The 23,954-nt window shown below is 40.2% G+C and overlaps 1 protein-coding gene across 7 annotated transcripts in view; it reads right to left on the bottom strand.

The window, feature by feature from the left end:
- Window positions 1–23,954, bottom strand: part of TRIO (trio Rho guanine nucleotide exchange factor) — a 256,831-nt gene that overhangs the window by 47,016 nt on the left and 185,861 nt on the right. For all 7 annotated transcript variants that reach the window (XM_069808876.1, XM_069808875.1, XM_069808874.1 and 4 more), the window contains exon 34: window positions 22,905–23,148. In XM_069808876.1, coding sequence (XP_069664977.1) covers window positions 22,905–23,148 — 244 coding nt within the window. The remainder of the gene's footprint in view (window positions 1–22,904; window positions 23,149–23,954) is intronic.

The following is a 23,954-nucleotide window of genomic DNA, read 5'->3' as shown; positions in this document are numbered from 1 at the left end:
GAGGGGGAATCTGTATCCATAACAACTTCTCCATAACAATAATTACTGCTGCAGTAAATCACTTTTTTTAAGCTATAGACTCAACTGTAAGCCCAAGTTTAGGGACAAAATAAGTTATCTGGAAGAAACAAGGTAAGGAGTTTAATTAGCTTCTGCTCCTTTGTCTATTGAAAAAACATTTCTTCTTTTCATCAGGTCCTCCGCATTTCATACAATGCATCTAGACAGTTGATCTCTACAAAGCCTCCTTCTCAGGGCAAACTACCCCATGTAGTTGACATGTTGGGTTATGTTTTGTTTCTTTTAACCACTCATTCAAGAAAATTGACTGGAGGTGTCCAATCCCATGCTCAAATGCAAGGAAACAACAAAAAAATGTGGTTTAATAAACACACTTTACTATTCTCTGGGAGGAACACCAACCTTTATGGGGAAGGATTGTTAACATTACTGATGTCGTCTTTTCAAAGGGGGATGGAATACAGTTCTACCACCTGAATTCTGTTCTTCTCATTACCTCCACTAAAGGAGAGGGACTCAGCATGAGCCTAGATGAGCAAATTCAATGGATTGCTAGAGCTGCTTGTAGGCAGGTTCAAAGGCGGATTACGAAGGCATTGGTCATTACTAGTCTCGCAATGAGCGCCCAGAGGAAACCTCCATTATGTAAGGTGATAGCTCATTCTTATGCTGCTGCCTCACTGCAGAAATTCCTTTAAAATAGAGCTGTAACCTGGCAAGAGGGGAGTTAAGTTGAAATATGACTTGAAGCAGCTCTGCTTTGCTCGGTTTAAGCCCATCCATTCAAAATAGACTTTTGACCACGATACAAAATTGTATGCATCAGACATTTAGTTATAGGTATTCCCTGAGAGATGTGACAAGGAGGTAAAGAGGCAGCCACATTTCTCCTGGTTATGAAATCAAACTCCACCCTTCTTTTCAAAGTTTTATCAATATTCCTTCTGCTGTCTCTCTCTCTCTCTCTGGGAAGCCTTCTTGGTATTGACTACTCATTTTCCCCGTCATCTTCTTGAAGCTAAATCTAGAAGTTCTTCAATAGTTAATGTTTTGAGTATCACTGGCAATACGAAGAAATACAGTCATCTTAGCAAAATCCGAAAATGCGTATACATAAACACTTTTTTCTTACTACAGAAATGGAGTTATAGGTCCTTATTACATGAAGTTTGCATTATAAACCTAACTACATTTCCTTCAGAGGAGCACACATTTTCCTTTTACATCTTTCAAAAACCCTTTAAAGCTAGGAGCTGAGTAGCTGGTTTGAGAAGGAGGCTAACAGACCCACTTTAAATTACTCTGTTTTCATGCAGTGCTTATACAAGGTCGGAGCGGAAAGTACTGCAGCAGAGGGAGCAGATTTCCAAGGATCAGAAGCAGAAGGCTGCCTGGGGCTAACTCCATACACACATCTGATCTGCACTGCTGCTCAGTCTTGGCTTATTTCACAAAGCAAGTAACCCGCCTGAGAGCTAGCTGAATGAAAATATGGCATTGTCAGGTGACTGAAAAGATATACATCCAAATTATAGGAGAAAAAATTAGGAGTAGTTCAGATGAAAATATGGATAACTGTGGACCTTATCAGCTCACTCAGAGCAAAAAAACCTGAGCCTCAGATCTTCAGGTTCACAGGTAGGGATGGCAGTAATGAAAGGACATTGGTGTCTCTCTTGCATAAGCTCCTACACCTGAAAACTTTTATTTTTTGGGGGTGGGTGGGAAGGAGGAGTATAGCATTTTCTGCCGGATCAACTCCCTGGTCTGGCTGCCTGTGTGATTGCTAGTGTCGATGCAAGAGAAGTAGCTGGATCACATGTGCAAGCACAGGGTAAATATAAATAAGCTGGCAGTACCTGACACGTAGCTCCGTTTTTACTAAACACGAAACAGCACCTTCAGCTAACTCTCTTGCAAGTCCTGCAGCCTAAGGATTCGAAAAAAAGCCGTATTGAAAGAGCAGTGAGGAAGGACATAGAGGTCAGGAAAGCAGTACCTTTGCATATGTAACTATATAGCTGATACATGAGCTCAGTTTCAGGAGGACTTTTGTTGCATGCTCTTCGTGGAGATGGAAAAGCATACACAGCACATACTTAACAGCTTCCATCTGTATTCTAGAAGAATAGACTTTCAAAGTGTAGAGGTGGATCTACGCCAAGAATTACACCAACCCATTAGTAACACTGGACTCTCCCACTGCATCCTCCGAGTCCGGTCCTCAGAGACCTCTTATCCTCTCTTGGACACCATTTGCTAACAATTACTCTATAGTAAAAGCATCCTGTTTTATGGATGAATTATTTCTGAGGCTTGATATACCATAAAATGTTATGAAAGAGGAAAAAGAAAGCTAGTTTGATTCATATACATTCTTTTAAGCAATCTATTGCACGTATAGTAACTGTATTTCTTCAAAGCCAAACGAGAACTCTCTCTACCCCTACAACCCACCTTTCCTCCTCCAAAACCCAGCCCCCAGATGATTAATAACTTCAGGATAAATTTTGGTTTTGTAGATTTATTCCCTGAATTTTATCCATGAGATTTACCTCTCAAATTTCCCAAGTGAAATACAGACTCACATGATCCACTTAGGGACTGAAACACATGCATCCTATTGTTTCTTCTAGCTCATAAGGTAACTGAAAAAAGATGTTATTATTTCCAATATTCTGTTCCAGACTGAAACTACTCAACGCTCTCTCCAGCCAGATAACCATAAACAACTTTGATATTTATCCACACTTGTCTCAAATGCAAAGCATTTTTAAGTTACAGGAATGGGTGGAATTACCATGAGAATTGGTTTCCTCCTACCATCACCGCTGCTTTCTCCAACTGATGTCAGATAAAGGCAAAAATACAATACTTATTTATTAGTTTCAGTAGTTTCTTGCCAATTCATTACTTAAAGCTCTATTTTCTTTCTCCCTAAATCTGAATGCGTTTTTAGTCCTTCAGACTTCATGAATAAGTGGGGAGAAAACTCGGACCATTTAATTAAACAGGAGTACGTAATTATTAATTGCACACGTACTCTAACATTTTAATGAAGAATAAACCAAAGTTTTAATTCATTAAAAATCCTTTAAGCAAAGTTGAAGCCTCAGATAAAGTCTTTTATGAATAAAATCATGCACTAGAGTACATCCTGAATATTCAGCCTAAATCCCAAATTGCCAGTTTTAAGTTTGCAGTGGCCAGAAATACTACAGATATGATTTTTACTCCTTCCAGTTCAAGAGATGGCATAGCTACAGTTATACTGGGACGTGCAAGTAAGCTTTGTTTCCCTATTATGAAAGGCTATTGAGCCTCCTTACAACATGGTCTGTACACACAGACATCTGTTTTTAAGACACAGAAAGAGAACAATGAAGAATGTTTGTGAAACCACTTATGCTTGCCAAACAAGGCTTCATACATGTCTATGATCTTAATTTACGGTAATAACAGAAAGCATCTCTCTGATAGGGATTGACTACACCCGGCACTTTATAAAACGTGTTTTCTAAAAATTCTTTGGAAGTAAAAACCAGATAGGTCTGAGCCTGGCTAACTACCGCAGCAACAAGAGTTCAAAAATGAAGCAAATGAGCCCCAGCGAAGCCAGGAGAACGCAAAGCAACAGAAAGGGGAAAAGACTCTTAACAGACATTAACAGACCTCCAGCTGACGAGGTAGTCACAGCTCTGGGTGAGCACTTGCTGTAAAATATTTTGCTGCAAAGCATTCTGCCTATCAATTACTATTTGTAATTGACTCCTTTCACCCCCACCTCTCTCCAAGATACTCTGTACTTGTTTACTTCTAAAAACTGGAGTAATTGTTGTTTTAGGAAGCGACTGTGCAGCAGCGGGGTTACAGAGCAGCTTTCTGAGCACACAGCTCTGTTGCTGGGATCAGAGACGACAGCCTGCTAACGTGAACTCCCTCTGGCTGGTACTCCGATGCCCCGTTATCTTTCGATGAACTACTGAGAGTTACTGCCATCCCGCTGACGTGCCACCCTATCTTCAGATGTCCCCTATAAGATTACTTTCCATTACGTCCTCGATTTCATGTTTGCAACCCTTCTACCACTTTCCCTCTCCTCTCGGTCTATCCATAACAGCAGTTTGGAAACTGTCAAATGCCACCGATTATAACTTGCCTTTTCCTGCTTATTTTAAGTATACACACGCAGCACACAGCAACAGGTATGTAAGACTTGAGCCTAGCTGCAAACAGCTTGCATCTGCAAAGGAAGCATCCTGAAAGCTGCATCAGCTCCAGACACTGAAGGTCAGCACTGTTTTGTCCTGCAGACGTTTCAGACCGTTACATATGAGCATTGAACTTGTTCTGCAGCAACAGCCCAAATGCCAAGGTCAAGCATTGCTTCCTGTTAAAATTACAAAGGAGGAAGGGGAGAAGACCCAGCAACTGAGTTTAACATGAACATCCCTACCCTTACCTCTGTGCCCCTCCAGTTGAGACTGAAATTGCATGGCTTTCCTCCATATTACATTTCAGAATCAATGATGTCTCTAAATAAATTTCACACAGACCAATTTCTTTCCCAACCACCCTTTCTTTTCAAGCCCTATTCCCCAAAACATTACTTCTCAACAATAATTTAACAGAAATGATAGATACTAAACAAACTATGATTTTTTGGTTTAGCAGCAACATTCTAAGAAAATTTCTGCTAAGCTCTTAAAACAAATTACTACCACTAATAACACTTCAGAGAGCAAGTGTTACCATTTCTCATTTCCACAGTTCAACTGAAAAAAAAAAAAAAAAGTAGCACATGCATTTTACATGCTTTTTCTGAAAGAGCTTACTGTACAGCATCCCAGTAGTTTACAGAGCAGATTCATTCCATAACTGCTCCCTTTCCCATACAGGTCCTTTCTGTCATACTCTGCATTTTTTTACTGGGGTCAGAAGGAAAGGAGAGCAGAGGCAGAGAGAGAAGGAGAAAAGAAAGCATCCTCCTAAACTCCCATGATTTGAAAACATCCCCCAAACAACCAAACCACCCTCGTCCCCCAGCCCGTTATATCTCTCTCGCACGTATTTGTACCTAAATCCAGGATCCAGTATTTGCAGCCGCTCGGCTGCCCGTTGCCGCAGCAGGTAGGATTGACTGAGTGAAGCGATCCCAGAGTGTCAATCTGTTTAATCCTGTTTGGCATGGTGAGCAGTCAGCTGTTCCGATACCCACAGCTTACAAATAACCTACTCGCCCACACCCCAGGGATGTGTCACAGCTTCTCCTGAAGATGTTCACCCAGATAACATGAGAAGCAATGCCATCGGACTGAGGAAGCCGCTGTTTTCTTCTCGGTCTGGTTTAGCCCCCTGCCCTGCCGTCAGAGCAGCTCCTCTCTTCTAGGGATGCTCTCCTCTGGCTCACTGAGCACAGTTCCAGTCCTTAAATTCACATGTGGGAATAGCCAGATGCAGCAGATTACACTCTACCGTAACTACCCTAATTGAGGCTCAAGATGATCTTAAAAAATACAGCAAGCCAACTATTTTTCCTCTCAGCCTTCAGAAAAGATGCAGTTTAGTACCTCTACAAAGCTTTATAGTAACTGGAATGCACAAACCCAACCTTTAACACCTCTTTTTATTTTACAGTGCATAGTTAGTTTTTAATGCTTTAGCTAAAGCCATAAATACAAAAAAGACAGACGTTTTCCGGTCAGCCAAACCACGCAGCATTTGCCCTGGAACTTCCAATTTCCTTGACAAAATCTGTACCAAACAACAGATTCTACCCTCCCCTTCATCTTCTCTTGAGCTTTGTTTGTGAAAAATTGAAAAGTCCAAACACTAGAAACTCCACACCTTTTGATAAATTCATTCAAGATCTTGCCCTCGTTTAAATTGCATTTCAGATCTTTTCACCTCTAGGCTCATATTCTGCAAGATAAATTTCTAGTTCATCAAGCTGTCTTCCTGTCCATTAAACTGAAACTGCGTGTATTTTATTTTTTTATCTATGCATTCTTCACCTAGCATGCCACAGAAGCATTTGTCCATAAATATTCATTTATGGTTTTTTTTTTTAGCTAAACACTTCACAAACCTAGAAAAGATGTTTGGTTTCTTCCCCTGAACACCTCATCATCTAATTTTAAAGAACATACAAAATGCTACATTCACTAGATAGATAAACAGCTATGAAACCAAAGCAAGGATTAAATTTCTGTAAAAACAAAAATGAAATGCTTTCATCATATTGTCATGAAAAAAGAGCCCTAAAATGAGACTGAACAAACAGTACTGTAAAATACACAAGCATATAGTAGGAAAGAAGAAAATAAAGCAGTGAGGGGGTTGCCAATGACAATAGCACAAAGAAATGCATGTAATGCAAGGAGAAATATGAATTTTATGTGGAGCTGATAGCATGTAGGGTCCCAGAGTCAAAGCAGGCTTATCATTAGCACTTAACACAAGCTGGGTACACACACGTTGCCTTGTTTGCACTAATAAAAGAGCTGTGCTCACCCTCCACCTGAGACTAGAGTTTTGCTTTCTTCACATTTCTAAGGAAAGCCACCCTAAATTCTGAATCAGTTTCTCCTTCACAGAGTCCTGCACTGAAAGCATTAATTCTGATTCCTGAACATTTTTCTTCTGACCCAAGATGACTTTCAAATGACACTGAATTCCTAAGTTGGGGGGGGAGGGAGGAAGCAGCAGAAGAAAAAACCCTCTTTCTTCAGGATAAGTGATCTTTATAGTTTGCCACCTACGGTGAGACTTCCACTAGGGCTAGTTTATTCTTCATGAAATTGTAGAACATCTGAAAATGATTCTAGTTTCTAGTTGAGTAAGAAAAAAAACACAAATGAAACAATCCCTTTCCTCTCCTCCCCAACAGTTCCCACGCACATTGAGCATACTGAAGAATATCCAGCCATTCTTATTGTAGTTAAACTCTCACATCTTTAACTAACATTTAGAATAAGTCAGTGAAGTTACTAATACAGCTTTGAAATAGTGATTTCCATACGTAAGAAAGCTTCTGACTAAACCACAGCAAATTTATACATAAAACTACTTTGGAGTTGGTTTTGTTTTGCTTTTTAACTGCATGTAGACCGACCTTGTAACACCAATAATATATGCAGGAATATATTTTGAACGCTCTGGGAACCACATCATTTGTGGCTTGCTATTGCAAAAAGTTCTTCCGCTCCTACTCAAATCAAACACCATTATTTTTAGGTTTTGCTTTGGCCCTTTCTCTTCTCAGAAGACAAATCTGACAAGTAAATCAAGGTGCTGGGGGAGAGAGAACAACCACGTGAACCCGACACAAAGCATATTTCACAGGTTCTGTGGTTAAGAAGAAAGGATCGTGGATACACAGCTGTCTTCGATGTATACAATTGTTGTAAAAAGCAATTGCTCCCCAGCAACACAGGAGTGGAGACAGCAGCCTCCACACGAACGTGCTGCTGAGTGACTGTGGGTATTAGGTAAGAATTTGATCGTAAAACATCTCAATGCATATACTGAAACAGAAGCTACAACTTCCTTATTGTCCAAGACAAAAAGCTCAGACCCGTAACTTCTCCTACTGAAGCACAAGCAAAAAGGAGATGACTTCCACATCACAGACCCAACATTTTCTTAATTTAACATGCAGGGACCATTACTTAGTACCACTATCATCATAGATTAAACACCTGAAGACGTATCACAATTCTCAAGTTCCATCTGAGACAGTGACCTGTATCAATATATGTAATTTTAAGCCAAACAAGCAGCTTATTAATGCCTTTCTACAGTCTATTTCAGGCTCTACCACAAAGCTCTCTTTGTCCTTTAGCTCCATCAGGTTTTCTGTATTCCAGAGCTTTATCCTGCTTTAGCTCTCCCTGTCTGCTAGCCAGCTCTTCCTGCGGCTCCTCGCATCAGCAATTTTTTGTAGGAACTCATCCTTGGTAATAACGACCCAGTCGGGTAATCTTAATTCTGCAGGCAAGAATACGTCTTCGTGGAGAACGCCTTTAGGCAAAACCACGGCTGGGCACGGAGGAAGAGGGTGGATTGCACGGCATGTTGCAGAGCAGCACTGAGCTGTGCCCCGCTTCAACCTCTACTTAAATATTCATAAACCTCAGCCCAATGGGACAACTAATTTTGATCAAATTAGCAAAGAAAAAAGCTCATATACTGACCCCTGCCATCTGACGGCATTTAAAATAGTATGTTTTTTAAAAGTAAAAGTTAACTGTTTCTTTTTTCACCTTGCCTGTGTAAAGCAGAAAAGAATTTTCTTGGCTACACATTTTATATCATTTCCTTTAAAAAAGTAGACAGTTATCAGCTTCATTTCTGAAAGCAAAGTACTGATGAAAGGCCCTTCAGACCCCTAGCAATTTAAGGCATTTCTGTTACTTAAATCTGTGACAAAGTAAGTGTCCAGGTAAAAATTTTGTTAATGGCTATTTCATGCATCTTTTAAAATTACAGGCAAAAGAGCCCTCTCACTTTTAACATAGCATTTTCTAAGAAAGACTACATCCTAGCAAGTAAACAAAGAAACTAAAAAAACCCAATTAGAAGAGCATTGTATATCCTCTGTAGATAAGGTAGCACGTACTTTGCATAATATAGGTAAATGAAGCATCACGTGCCTGTATCTCTTACTACACTGAAGGAACGGCATCAACTTTCTGCAATTAATCTCGGGGCTCACTGATGGACAATGTCAGACTGCCCAAACCATTTGAAGGGATTAACGTTTTGCCAGCTCACCCCAGCAGAGACATAACAGCTCACCCGTCTCTGCCATTGACGGTCACCAAATGAGCCGGCCGCAGCTTCAGCGTCTCGCAGGCACCCGCTCCCAACTGCAGCATCTGGAACCACCGTTTGCCACCACTGTATTCACCAACCTGGAGAAGTGCCACCTCACCCGAGGGTACTATCATAGTCTTGCAGGTAAGAATGGGAACATTCATCCCTTCTTTCGTTGAGGAGGACAACTGGAGTTAAACCGACTCCATTTCTCATACTCCAAGACATTTGCGTGGTAATAGAAATAACAACTTAACTTATATTAAAACAAGGATAAACAGCATTCCAAGCTAATCTTTGTAAAGCCCCATTACGTTTCACACCATCTTGGGGAAAACAAGCAGAACAGGAAAGGGAAGCTAATAAAATGCAGAAATTTCATTTTTAAACACCTATATTGAGTTGCCTCAGAGCCTGAAAAAGAAGCCAAAGAGCCAACCCTTTTTCCTTAATATCTACCTTTTGTGGGGAAAAAAAAGGAAGAAAGAAAAAAGGTTCAAAGATTATAGCATTAAAAATCCCACCTTCAAAATTCAATGTTGTTCTCAAGTAAAACTAAATGTCTTCTTCTCCAGAAACTCCCCCCTCATATTCCAGACATTCCATTTATGAAAGCGATTCATATATTTCAAAATCAGTACTACAAAGTTATTTAAAAAAATTCTTGTTCATCTTAAGAGTGAAGCGTACAGAAGGTAGCTGAAACTAATAGAAGAGTGAATTCTGTATTCAGTTCTACCAGCATCTAAATGTCACAATTTTAGAAGCATTTTTGAAGTGATCTATGAGACAAATACTTTCATCATTTAGAAGTTCACAGTTCTTACAATTTTGAGTCATGTTTCTCCATGTGGGAGAAAAAAAAGATTCAAAACTTTTCCAAAACTGTGCAGGACCAAAGACCACCCAGACCTAGGAGCCAAAGTTAGACATAAATCCGTAACCATTAAAACTCTTGAACTAAATTAACATTGCACAAACCAATAGGAATTTTATTTACAATATGCATTTTGCATTTAAAAAAAAAAATCAGGCAGACTTTGCATGCAAATCCTATCTTCAGCAAGTGAGACACTCTGCCTCACACTAGAATACTCTAACACAACCAAGAAATTGTCGAACAGCAAAAATGCATCAATAAATAAATCTGAGGTTGAATCTTCAAAGGTGAGCTCCCACACTACGATGAAAATTCTGAAAGGAGCCTAACTTTGCCTTTTCCTCAGCGTACAATGTGTCTACAGTTCAACTGCTTGGAGCACAGCTGCGCCACGAGGATCTGGTTTCTTCAGCTCCACACACAAAGATCATCCTGTTCCCGAAAAATAGCCTCGCTGCTCCTCAGTCTCACAGATAACACTGCCGGTCTGCAAGGAGCGGAATCGTTACAACAGTGGCTCTTTGGACTTACATTCAGCGCGTTGTTTCCTGTTCTTTACTACCAGTGCTGCCAGCTGCCAGAGATACTTTAAACTGAATCAGTCAGAAATTGTATTTTGCAATGAATTGTGTGAACATCCTTAATTTGAGATTTCCAAGAACTCCTTTCAAAATACTGGGGTGTTTCAATCAACCCTCCCCCCCCCAAAACCCCAACCAACAACCACCTCTAACAAAACACGCAGGCTATCGAATTAGCTGGCAAAACTGGGAAAAGTATTTTCTGATTGAGAGTAAAGAGATATTTTCAGCTGGGTGATTAATAACTTTCCCTTCTACATCTTGGGTAAAGCATTTGTCAAGAGCAACTGCCATCAAGGCACTGAAGAACTCAGGCTTTATTTAATTACAAGTATTGGGAAATGAACCATTTATCCAACTATGCAGTCACCAAGGCCAGGATCTAAACAAGTCCTTCCTGTCTCCAGCTTTGCAGAACATGCCCTAGCTGTTGTTCATGCCTGCAGTAAGAAAGAATATCAAAAAGCACATGACATCATAAACTCTCTCCCATCTTAATCATTTGGCTATTATTTTCTTGAGGTTTTAATTCTGTTCTGTGCTGTAGCCAAGGAATCGGAGCCTGTATACCACTCCCAAGAATGAGGAGGCCTTTCAACGAAATGATGAGATGTTCAGTGTCCCTGGTCTTCTGTTTATCTGGAAAAGCTTTGGGAAAATTCTGACTCCTCAACAGAGTCACCACTGCAGCATGCCAAATCAGCTTGAAGGATCCCAGCCACTGTCAGCAAAACCACAACAAACCAGCTTCAGATAATTCAAACAAAATCTTTTGGATGAGCGTAAGGAATGTTGTTCCACATACATTCACTACTTAGCGAGGGGTAGGAGGGGAGAAGAAATATGCCATGCCTCGTCTCTGCATTGGAGAAAACACAAAAAGTGTTCCAAGCAAGAAATACTTGCTGTTCTAATGAGACATACTGAGGAAACACTCATTTTTGACATTAATTTTATTATCCAAGTTACCCTTCATCATCCTTTTTTTTCTTCTTCATTTGAATTTTCTGATGTAGTCTCCTCAGCCATATTTAAAACACCCTTTCTCTTCCCTTCCCACTCACTCCAAAGAAAAAAGGAATCAGCCTGTTGGCATGAAAAAAAAACTGGTCAAAACAAGGTTTAATTTTCCAAACCAGTTGTAACTGCACGTACAGGAGTTGGGATTCTTTTTAACATAAATGTCTCAGCTAATTTTCTTAACTGGAAATGCATGCAGTCAAAGGCAAAAGAAAAGGGTAAGAATATATTTATCACAAGCGTTCAGAATATTGAATTATGTTCCTGACTTAAAATTCATTTCTTTTAAGTCACTTAAAAGGAAAATGAAACAGTTCTAGTAACCAAACTAGGTCATTAAAAATGAAAGAAATGCTTTCAAAATTGGACATGTACTCCCTGTAAGAAATACTGATGCTCAAGTTCCATACATATGCATCTGGAGGAATTGTGTCTGCAAGCTGCGGGGGCTACCTGTAGGTTGGTATTACTGACCAAAACACTTTTCGTACTCCCCTTCTGCTAAGTTCAAATTGTACAAATGCATTTTGGTTAGTTACAAAGGGTTACATCAAGACCTCTCCTCCTTTTGCCTCTGCTCAGTACTGCCTCGCAGAAGTCCTGTCCACGTAACAGAGCAGGTTAAGTGGCACAGCACCGCTATGTATGGGAGATGGAGCCCAGCACGACCCAACACCCTGCTGCTTCTGGAAGCAGGAAAGGCACACGGGCACTGAAATCACCTGTCCGGATTTCAAACATTAGCATTTAACACAAAAACCTTACATACTTTCACAGCTTCCTTTATTATATTAAAAGATACTTTGGCAAAATGAAGCAACTTCTGCAATTCCTCTGCGCTACATCTAGCAGGAGAGCAAAATCAGAAATGGGCATTTTCTCTCTCTCTCTGAGCCTGGATTTCGTGTGCTGCATTTTTGTAAAAGATACACACTGATTTGTTAGTAAATAGAATTAAGTTTATTTGGATGCTAGCTTTGCCATGGGGAGAAGAGAAAGAATGGAGCAAAAAATCCACAGGGCAGGTGTTTATTATTCTACATTGCCTATCAGATGTTAAAACACAGAAACTCTAGAAAACATGTACTGCCAAACAATTCTGCAAATGTGAGCATTTCTGCATTGTAATTAACATTTTTTATATCTCCTGTGAATTTTAGATGTAGAACAAGACAGTCCTGAAAAAGGTAAGACCTTATTTCTGTTTGGGTTACACAGTACATGTTTTACATCCACTTAAAAGAAAGTTAGCTCTGAACCAAAAAATGAACACGGTCACACAGTTCACAAAACTGAAAAGGGTATACTTTCTACAAATTACACCATCACCACTTACTAGAATTGTGAAACTGCAGTTACAGAATAGCCACTCCAATTCTACGTGTCAGATATTTCAGAAAGCAACTACACTCAGTTAAGACGGTGATGCCCCTTTAGGACAGCAATTAAAATTTAGGTGAAAGAAAATTTTTTTAATTCCTACAAAATTTTTTGCACATTCTCTTTTCCCAGTTAGTTCCTCCTGAACAAAGCATGCCATCATGGTAGAACTTCTAGACTGGTAATAATGTTAACCTCCTGAAGCACACAAAAAGACCTAAACAGACTCTGTATCCTAATACGCATGCTCTTGCTGACAAAAATATGAGGTTAGTATTCTTAAGAACTTAAGCTTTTACAAAAGGGAATACTGTCTTTCAAAAGCTCAGTCTGACAAAACAGTGCTACCTCCTGCAATTCAGAATGGCGTTTTGCTTTATAAAAATAATAAAATGCTTCTACGTGAAAGATGAGACGGTCAAAATAGATAAAATACTTCTTTTCAAATAAAAATCATTAGAAACGTAAATGCTTGTCATCGCCCAACAACTTAAATAACAGAGTAAGGCTTTGTTATTCCACAAACAGCAAAAGAAGATAGTAAAATACTACTACTAATAATTTACTCCAGTTCTGAGGATTGTAATCTCAGCATAGTTTTAGGAAGATGATGTGAGCGAGCACTGGATCCCATAGCCCAGGCTTTCACTTAAGCAAGCAGCCAGGACACAAAGAGAACACAGCACGTACCTCCAGGGTACCATCTGCTCTGAGCACCTTTTCTTTAGATGTTACTCCAGGCCTGGAACCAGAGCTCTGCGACAGTGGTTTCCAAAATGATCCTGGTACAACTGTATTTAGTCCCACCACATCTTTAGCATGACAGGATACACCTAAGCCTGTTCTACTAAATCAACCAGCATTTAGAGTGCACGTATTTTGTTAGCCCTGAGACAATGAGAAGAGTTAGCACAAAACACACTAGGATGGACCAACAACCAAGTCAGGCCATGATAAATAAACTCTTTAAAATAGATTAGCTACTGGCACAAAAATTTTAAGATATGTGGTTAACGATTTGGTGGTTTTCATCAATCGAGCTTTTTTGTTTAATATTGCCTAAAGCATACTTCAATCCAGTCAACCAGTCTTCAGTCTTTAGGGTTTTTTTGTTTTGTTTGTTTGTTTGATTGTTTTTTAAAAAAAAACAAACAACTTTCACTTAGTATACTTTTTTGCTAGTGACGCCTGCTTTTTTTCTCATTCTCTTTCAGGATCTTTTTCATCACGACAGATTCCTACATTTAACATATCTAAGAATCCTCTCCCGTTATTTATAAGAAGAAGGGCAATATCTTGAACTTAGACCTTGACAACCCCATTTACTTCCATGTCCCTTAGGCTTTTCTGTAGAAAGCAACAGACAACGAGTCAGCTTTACTTGTCCATCTTTCCAGGTGGCTTCCCTATCAGCTTTCCTTCCTGCAGCATATTTGAAGGTTCTTACATGCAACTAGATTTTCCCTAGACTCTGTGTTTAAGGAATCTCCATTTCACTGATACGATAAAGCTTCTATTAACAAATGAACATACACCTAATAAGGCTATGATCACACCCAGCATGCTGCAACAAGAATAACTAGTGCTTTTCATGAGCAGAAACACTTTTTAGGATTCCTTTCCATTTCTTACATGGAATGAATATATTTTGAGGCAAAATCTTAAGCATTTCTGATATCCCCACAGACACTAAGGGGAGTCCAAGACTCCAGGAAACACGGAGAACATACCAAGTCCATGCTGGCAATTCCAACTTTTAGCGTAGGATCACAGGACAACTCAAGCTGAAAGGGGCCTCAAAAATCTACATAGTCCAACCTTCTGTTCAAAAGGACGGGTCAGTTATGAGATCAGGCCAGATTACTTGGGGCTTTCTCCAGTCTGCTCTTGAATACCTGACATACTTTTAACAGCTTCTTGTAACAGGGGCTATTTCTGCTGCACCGTAAATGGTTAATATACAGCAGGTTGGACACAGCTGGTTCACAACCATAGGGAAAATGACTAGAGGATTCTGGTCATCAAGGACAACTTGATAACAAGGTTTCCTAAGACAGCCTTTACTATTATGCCTGCATGTCAGTTTTATAGATGTCTTCTATTGCTATAGGGGTTAACCATTATACATCCATCCTAGAAAACACATACTGCAAATTTCTGAAAAGGACTTTTCCTGGGATCATGGAATGTTTTTATGGTGCTATTCACTTACCACAACAGCCTCTTTTACACGGTTTGCTCTAAGAATTCCGTCACTTACTTGTGTAACTTCCATGTGAGAGAATGATGAATTTAAGTTCAATAGTTGTCCCAGACAGAGAAAAACGTCTTGCTATTTGTACTCAACTCAAAGCTAGGAGAAAACACAAGCATGTCCCAAATTGGAACTATACCTGTATCAGTGAATATGCACTCAAAATAGTAGCAAAACATTGCATGATGAAGTGGTGGTTTGAAACCGATGCCCACAACTTAAGAGATGTCAAGGACATCTGTTAAAAAGCTTCCAACAGAATTGTGTTAAAAGTGATGCAACATTCCTGGTTTAGCATGTGTAACAGAGACTAATACTTTACTATTTGATTGCAGGAAAAGTGAAATGAAGTCTGTGGGACGCGGGCTTTCAGCGGCCTCCTCACAAACCCAGAACTGGTGGAAGTCAGTGGAACACTAAATCCTGCTACTTCCATCTGCAGGCAGTGATGACAACAGATGATGTGATGTGATGATGTCCTGAAAGGTGCACAAGAACATCAGCTCTAGCCTGCTCCTCAACGATTTTCTCCTCTCCACTAAAGACAAAACACATAAATGCTCTTCCCAATACGAAGTTTAAGAATATGAGCCACTGCAGCAGAAGTGCCAGAAAACTAGAGTCGGAAAAAGAACAGAAGACCTTATGGATACTGTCAGTATTACATGGTTCTGTGACAGAAGGAAAACACATCAGGTAACGTTACCCAGATGGTCCTTGGAAATGAACAGCCACCCCAGCTGCAGAAAAATATACGCCAACAGCTCCTTGTCGTCTGTCACGAAGGAGACAGTTAGCACACAGCTATGACAACCCCATGTGTCTAGGAGCACTCTCCTGGCCAAAAAGTGTCTGCAGCCCCACTCTCCCTGTCCCTCACCACCCTGCCAAGCTACTTACTCATTGAAACGGAAGAGAAATTCTTTGGGTGGCTCTCAGGCGCTCTTCGGAGCACCAGCTCTGAATATTTACTTAACCCAAAGCAAAATATGGGTAACAAAGACACCCTCAAGAAGTAATTCTCAACACCGAAGCAACTTTTTCAACAGTTTGTTGCACCTGAAGAGGGACAGTTAAGGAAAATAAACACCGCTCCGGGACATTTTTCTTCAATTGCAACATACAAACAACGTTTGAAGGGTATGATTTTAGTTTGTACTCCGTTCTGCCTCAATACCTTGGTTAGGAAAAGAAACTGCTGTCAGAGAAAGGCTAATTGCAAGTAAAATAACAACTCTCTTGGGAAATCTAAAGCCACCAGAATTGCTGGTTTATATCCACCTTCTACCTCCCAAAGATCAGCTGTGCAAATACATCTGTTCTGAAGCAGATACTTTTTACACACCGATTTCCTTTCCAACTACGATATATAAAAGCACTATATTTGGCAGCTGTCTGGGACCAAAAGTACATTCAAGCCAGTATTATAAAATTTCTTCCTTTTTCTCAGCTGTAATCCTGAGCTCCCAAGCAGGGCAAAAAGCTTTCATTACCTATGTACAAAAATTCCAGAGACAAATTAACCACATACTTATGCCCACAAATAGAGTCAGAATGGGAAATACAGATATATCTGACAGGTCTTCCTGGGCTGGATTATGATAAAAGAATAGTGCAGGAGTTCAAAGCAGGTTTATGCAGAAATCAATCCTATGATGTTTCAGAGCAATCTAAACTTGATTTAGACAGAACTCTTCTAGAAATTCAAATTGTGAGAGTCATTGAATCTCCTTATCTAGTTTAGGACTGCACAATGCCAAGGAAGCAATTCATACAGACTTTACTGTTTATTCAAGGCTGAATTAGAATTTGGCTATTAACTCTAACCACCTGATATAGTTTGGCTATAAAGCTCAACACAAAGATTATGATCTAAGTGACCACAGTCAACTGATGACATTTTATTTCAGTTTACTTATGCTCAAACCACGTTTTTGACTGCAAACTCAACTAAAACCACAAGGTGGGAAAGTCAGGATAGAGAATTCTTGTTTTACTTTATACTGCACCTATTTTATTCACCTGGACTAAAGCATGAGAACATGCTTGAAAAACCACACACACACAACCTAAATTCAACCTATCTTTGCCACTATTAGACTAGTAATGCTTTTTGGCAAAATGTTTGTGATTACATGGAGATTTATGATTTATTGGGCTTTCAAAACAACTGCTAATTGTGAAGTTGAACTTCAGCTATTAAAATGCCTGCGCCTCTGTTGAATCTCAAGTCCGCCTGATAAATAAGTTGAACTGACATTACAGCACAGCCTTTACAATTTTTTGCTAATTTAGACGAGTGGAGTGTGAAATCCAACTGACTGCTCGGCTTTGCCTCCCGTGAGCTCCTCGTAAGGCTTTCTATCAGCTGGCTATCTGGATGGGCAGCCTGTTAATTGGAAATTTTATGAAGAGGCAATTGACTGATCAAGAAACAGAATTTTTCGATTAACATTTAGCATCTCGCACAACTCCAGCATATTCCTTGATATCGCTTTCTGCGTGCGATCGCGGCTGGCTGCATAGCAGAAGCAGATCCCTTTCTGTCTTGTGCCCTGGAAACCACGCAGTCCCCAGCTTTTGCCACGTGGCCCCAAAGCAACAAGGCAAAGCAAGTCCCTTACCTACTCGTTGTTCGGAGTTACTTTCCCTGCTGGCCGGGGCTGTAACTCATTTCCTGCAGCTGCAAATGCTGTCAGACAGTCTCACAGGCAGCGCTCTGGCTCTGAGCCACGGGTGGGGATCCTTTTTCCTTACACGCAGCCCATGCTTCGCTTGCTTGCAGTCTCGAAACAGCAAATCCTCCCCTTCTACAGCCTCCCTCTGGTTGTAAGCAACCCCTTGCTGCCCAAGTCATCCTTCTTTTCCTCCACTACAAACAGGGAGTCCTTCAATTATTCAAACTGGATTCCCATTTTACTTGATCGAATTCTGCTGCTGCTGCTATCCAGAGCTTCCTCTTCCTACGTAACAACAGTATTTGGACTCAATATGGCAACACTTCATTTCTCAATCATAACTCAAAAATCTCTTGATCGTACGTGAGATGTTTTACCTTTACTGTCTCCCCTTCCCCTTTCATCTAAAATTAATATTCTGAATAGGTCTCCAGTTGTGCGAGAGGAGGCTTATTTAATGTAACAAATTCAAGACTCTGTTTTATCCCACTCTGTGGCCTCAACTATAAAATATCTCTCTTTTCTGGGGAAGTATCTCTAGATCACCTGTGCAATTTTTCTTTAACTTAATTCCTGAATAGAAGGTCCCCATACCAATTCAAGAAGAGCTCTGACACCTGCAACATCTGCCCTACATCACTCCTTCCCATCTTGCAGGTGTAGAAAAGGGCTTACTACACAGCTCTTTAAACAAAATTGTCAACCTTTGTCTTGGAAAGTGTCAGCCGTTCAATCCTCCTTATTACGGTAGATTCTTCGAGAGATACTACAGTTGGGAAATAAAAAAATACTGCTGAAATAACGTTTTTCCATTAACGGCACCAGTCAGGACAGTATCCTGAGAGTAAAATCAAAAGCCAGTATTCAGTATTGTAGCGGTGCGTGGTATGTCATCACATTACTAAGACATCACCTGCCTTTCAGGTCTGAACAAACCTATAGAGATACCTGGATTATAACAACGTATAAAACAGGCAGACATTGTACCTCCAGGTAAACAAAAGATCTCTGTGGCCAAGTTTTGAACCAAACGGATAGTAACATGAATTGGCAGTTAGACGTGGTCCCAAAAAAACCCCTCACTTATAAAGAAGTCACGTAAATGTAAGCCTCGTGAACAAGGGCTTGCTGTAGCCTTTGTAGCTCTCCAACCAGTAGCATCTACAGAAGAGATATGATAGACCGTCACAAGTTCTTCAGACTTTAGAAGTACTCAAAGTTGGAAAAGACAGTGAACTTGTGATCTAAATGGGCAAGATATTCACAAACAATTTTAAATACCTGCCAATTTTTCTGAGCTCACAAGTTCAATTACATTGTACTGAATCCTGTCCCCTGCCCTTTACCCAAAGCTCTGTGGCTGTGTAAATGCCCTGCAAACAAAGGAAAGAGAACTGCACATATAAAAAGGGTGCACCCCAGAATGAAAAGAAACTCTTGTTAAAAAAAGAGAGAAGCACCAAATAAAACAACAGGAACATTCTTTCTCCCCCACGCCCAATAACATGTGGGGAATCATTGCAAAAAAAATTGTTGCCTTATGTATTACTTGTGAAAAACATGTTCTTCCAAAGCTAGTAATTTATTTTTTGTAGAGCACACCAACTGTTATTCAACCTCTTCACTACCCCCTTGTTTGTCTTTTTTCCCCATTATAAAAGGGATTTAGATTTTAAAAAATGTACTCATCTGTAAACGGCACGTCAAATTGATTAAATGACCCAAATAACTTACAAAAATAGATTTGATATCCAGCAGAGCGAGCAAGAACTCTGGAACCTGCAATCAACCCTCTCCCTAAATGACTATCCACCCAGTAAACCTCTTTTTTTTCGTGTAATGCTTTCCCCATACTCTTAACAAAATGTTTGTTAACTTAACTACTATAACATTTTAGAGATTGAAGATACTGTAAATGCATTTTTTTTAACCCATTGATACTGATTAGATATTTAAAGTAATACCATTCTTAAAGGACAAGTAACACCTACACTTGTAGGCAAGGGATGAGGGTCATTTTCGGGGCTGTCTTCTGTCATGAGAATAAAACGTTACCTTTCATGGTTGACAGATAATACATGGACAGACAAGGAATGACCAAGATCAGGTGTGAGAACTAGGCTTCACTGAACATACTTTCTACTTCAATGATCTTTCACGTTCCCCTACTTTGGATAATCATTTCAGATTATTTAAGTCATTAAACACCAACCAACATTTCTGTACTCAGTGATGAAATGTGGTTTTACACAACTTAAGGACCAGCTGTAAATTAGAAGAGGTTTGCCATTGCAAAACTTTGAAGCTCACTTCACCTCTGATATGCCATGGCTTTCCAACTTGTTTAGTTGGCAAATGGTATTGATAAACACTGTTGAAAAGATCAAAATTGTAGGGTCCATAGATACTGAAAGGAGTGCAAAACTCTTTACTTCTACAAGCCGGTTGGGCAGGCTAAGCACTCAACATCCAAGCAGCCACCCCCACCACTTCTGGAGGTGATCTCCTCCCTTTTTCCTTTGCAATTACATAAAACCTCTCTCTCTCCCTGAGTCTCTCACAATAGATTGCGATGCCAGACATGCACAAATTCCAGACTTGTGTCTACTGCGCGTGGCTTAGCCCATGAACTGTACAGAATTACTCAGACCTGATGCTCACACTGTGAGCCTGACATATGACATGTATTTTTCACATCTAAAAACTCCAGAGGGCAATATCCTAATTTGTTAAATCATTCAAAACTCTGAAAGTTTTACTGAATTATGATCAAAGAAAGAAAAAGAAAAAAAGAGAGAAAAAATCAGTATGAAAAAGACTGAAGTTGCAGAATCAAGCACTAGAAATCTAGCAAAAATATTTCAAAGTTGTCCACTCAAGTACATGGACTGCCTTAAATTATGTAAGTCATTCACTTCTTCTTTGTTACGGGGGTTGTGGGTTTTGTTTTGTTTCGTTTTTTAGAAATTCATACCTCAATCAGTGCCCACAATGAACAATTCTGAGAAGACCATCTAATTGGTTTTCCATTCTTCTGATTAACATACTCCCCAACGCCTTATTTAGAGATCTTTAATCAAATGCAGCACTTGAGAATGAATAATGGCTTTGCTGGATTGTCTGAGGTACTTTTCACTATGGGGGAAAAATAAAATCAAAGCACTCCACTAATTTTGCTTAATTTTTATAATCCCTCTGTGAAATGAACACTATCAACCTCTTTCAAGCAGTAGAAAGTTGAGGCAGAGACCAAAGTCAAATGCATCCAGTGGTTTCAAGTACCCAGCCTAAAGTTGTTTGGTTTTTTGCCTTTCCCCCCCCCCTCCCCAGATTACTTAATATTATATAATAGTTTGCATGCTTAACAAAGTTCATGTTGACTGACTTAAGTCACAGTCACGTGCACGGGAAACTTTACAAATCAAATGTCCAGCTCCTAAAGCCTGACACCTAGTAATGTGGGAATAAACAATTAGCAGCTGCTTCTTATCAGCGGGGGTTGAGATGGCATGCCCTGACATCCCGCAGGAAGCCTGTGGCAGAGGCAGGGACAGAAGTCACTGCTGAGGCTGCCTTCAACCCTGCAAATCATGCTCGTTGTAGCAATGGCCTTTTCTTCTTCACTCTCCGTAATTAATATAATTAATTAATGCTGTTTATTTGAAAGCAACATGTCAAACAAACTGAAGTAACTTTACAATGCTCTGCCCCATTTTCCCCAACAAACACTAAAGGGAAAAAAGCAATACAGGCTATGTCTGCTGGTCTAATAAAAGTAACCTCTCAAAGACAAAACCAGCTCTGTCTCTCCCTCAAGAGTCTGACAGGCTCAATGTTGTTCATATAACTTATATTGTCCAGTACAAGCTGCCTCTCCAAAAAAAAAATTCTCTGCATTCAAAGGTGAATTCCCCTAGCTCCAAAGGAAATTGGATTTATCAGTTCTGTGAGTGTTAAAAAAAAAGTAAAACCTGTTGACATTTCCATGATATCAGTCCCTAGCCAAAAAAAGAAGTGTTTCAGTGATACCTGACCACATTTTTCCAATTTGATCATCAGAACAACTGCAAACTTTCTCTATCCCAATTGTTACAGGACACAAGGGGACAAAAGAGTATTGCAGCTCTACAGCTCAATCCTTCAGACTCCCCCCCAGTCACCCTGCATTCAGGAAGTTCCTGCTGTGCATGCTCCTAATGTGAGAAACACAAACTCTCCCCTCTTTTAGCCAAGCATATTTAGACAGTGTCTGAAAAAAATGGGAAAAATTGTAATGTGATAGCAGGGATGGACTGAATAATTGAAAAATTTGTGGTTATATTTATGAAAAACTCTTCAAAACCATAATTTTCTGTTTTGGAAAACAAGTTTTCCCCAACACCACTTTCCTGCTAATCTTGCTACTTGCAATAATGAACTTTTTGAAATGCATCTTTTCCCCCAGCAGGTGATGAAACACCTTCTAATGAACTGGTTTGTGTTTTTTGTTTGTTGTTTTTTTTTTTTTTTAAATTCACATTGCTTTCTGTTCACAGGCTGCAAACTCAAGTAGTTTCAAATGAAGCAAGCAAGCATTTTCTCTACTAACAAACTACTCAGGGAGCCTGGGGAGTATACGAAGCCAAAGGACTACAGCACACCAAAACCTTAAGAACTTTCAAAAAATTATCAGATTTTTCTTGCACCCTTCAGGGGTGCATTCTTTCATGCATCTGAAAAAACAAAGTAAGATTTCAGAGCTGCTCTGGGAAAAAGGGATGACTGTGCCACTGCTACTCTGGAAAACTCAGCTAAGTAAAATACAGTCGTCCAAATAGCCAATTCCTGTGCCAGGGCATATGGATGCGTGTATTTGCCTTTTCCATTGCTGAGCCTGATATTGTCACGACTTCTTACTGCAGGTTTTCTCAGGAACCATTGATAAAGCATGCTGGAGATTTTCTTCCCTCCCCCCTTTCAGCACACGACAGGAATGGACTTTCGTATCATCGCAGCTTGATCTAATATGATACATAACTCTGTTCACCAAGACATAATTTGCTTAAATCTCATCCCTGTCTTCACGCACATTTTCACTTAACGCTGAGAACGGCCGACCGCTTATTTTGGAATAGGCGGCATGGCTGCAGGTTTCCAAAAGCGTTGTGTTTTATCTCATTAAAAACTAGAAGCCAAACCAGCGCAAGAACACCGAAGTTCCCGTTTGCACAGTACTCCCCATTACCCCAAACTCACGCTGCTGACGGCTAGGCTTCGTTTCCGTCACGTCTTACCTTTGTGGTTAAAAATCCCCTCCATCTCCATGCTGCTGCGAGAGTGAGCGATGCAGAGGGACCCGCAGGGGACCAGACCTTCCGCGGCTGGGGACCGATCCGTGGTGCGAACCAGACACCAGTCGGGCTTGTCATGGGGCCTCTCCAGGACCTCCACCGTCTGCCCGCGCCGGATCGTCAGCTCATTACTGTTGCAGGCGGTGAAGTCGTGGATTACCACCGTCAGCTCGCACCCACCAGACAACTGCGAGGGGGAAAAACAAGAAGCCAGATGAATGCTCGTTATCAAACCATCCGTCACGCACCGTTACCTATTTAGGATTCCTGGCAGGATTCGTATTTTGGATGAGATAGCAAGCTTCTGGGACTTTCCGCGTCAAGAAGAGATCATTTCAAAAGGAGGCAGTTCTGGCGTTTTAGAACAGATTTCTAACTCTGCTTGTCTCTGCCTATATTCAAAGCACACCGGTTGTGACAGTGCTGGGCGGAGGATTTAAGCGGTTTTTCTTGCTAGACTGCTCCTTACCCCGAAAGCTGAAGTAGCAGTCGTTTCAGAATATATTTTATGGGTGATAATTGGCAACAAAAAGCCAAGTATTACTAAATACAGTCACTCAGGAGCTTTGTTATCTTGCAAATTCAAGGCAGAAAGAGGGACCTTTTTCAAATGAGCCTACTGCCTTATTCTCACCCCACTCACAGTTTACACACACAGGTCACAAAATCATCCAGGGCACACCATACATAATCATAAAAATCAGCATAAAGTTCTTCACATAAGATTCCCAAATAGTGAACTACTTGATAGAATACCCACACGGGCTTACAACTTCCACATTTTTGCTGATTCCCCAGATAAAAACACACAAACTTGAATTAAAAGCATGTAAGCTCAGGGTTTTCCTCCCCCTCTTCGAAACGCTTCATTAGAATTACTTTGCCTAAGTTTAAGTTTCCTCTCTTTGATTGTTTCATCTGCTTTGATGTGAAATGAAAATTATTATCAGAACTTTGCAAAGTTCCCAAGATTGCTCAGTGCCAGAGCACCCA

The sequence above is a fragment of the Haliaeetus albicilla genome, chromosome 21, assembly GCF_947461875.1.
Source record: "Haliaeetus albicilla chromosome 21, bHalAlb1.1, whole genome shotgun sequence".
In the NCBI taxonomy this organism is placed as follows: domain Eukaryota; kingdom Metazoa; phylum Chordata; class Aves; order Accipitriformes; family Accipitridae; genus Haliaeetus; species Haliaeetus albicilla.
Note: the sequence above shows the minus strand (reverse complement) of the source record. Positions and strands in the feature narration are given on the sequence as shown.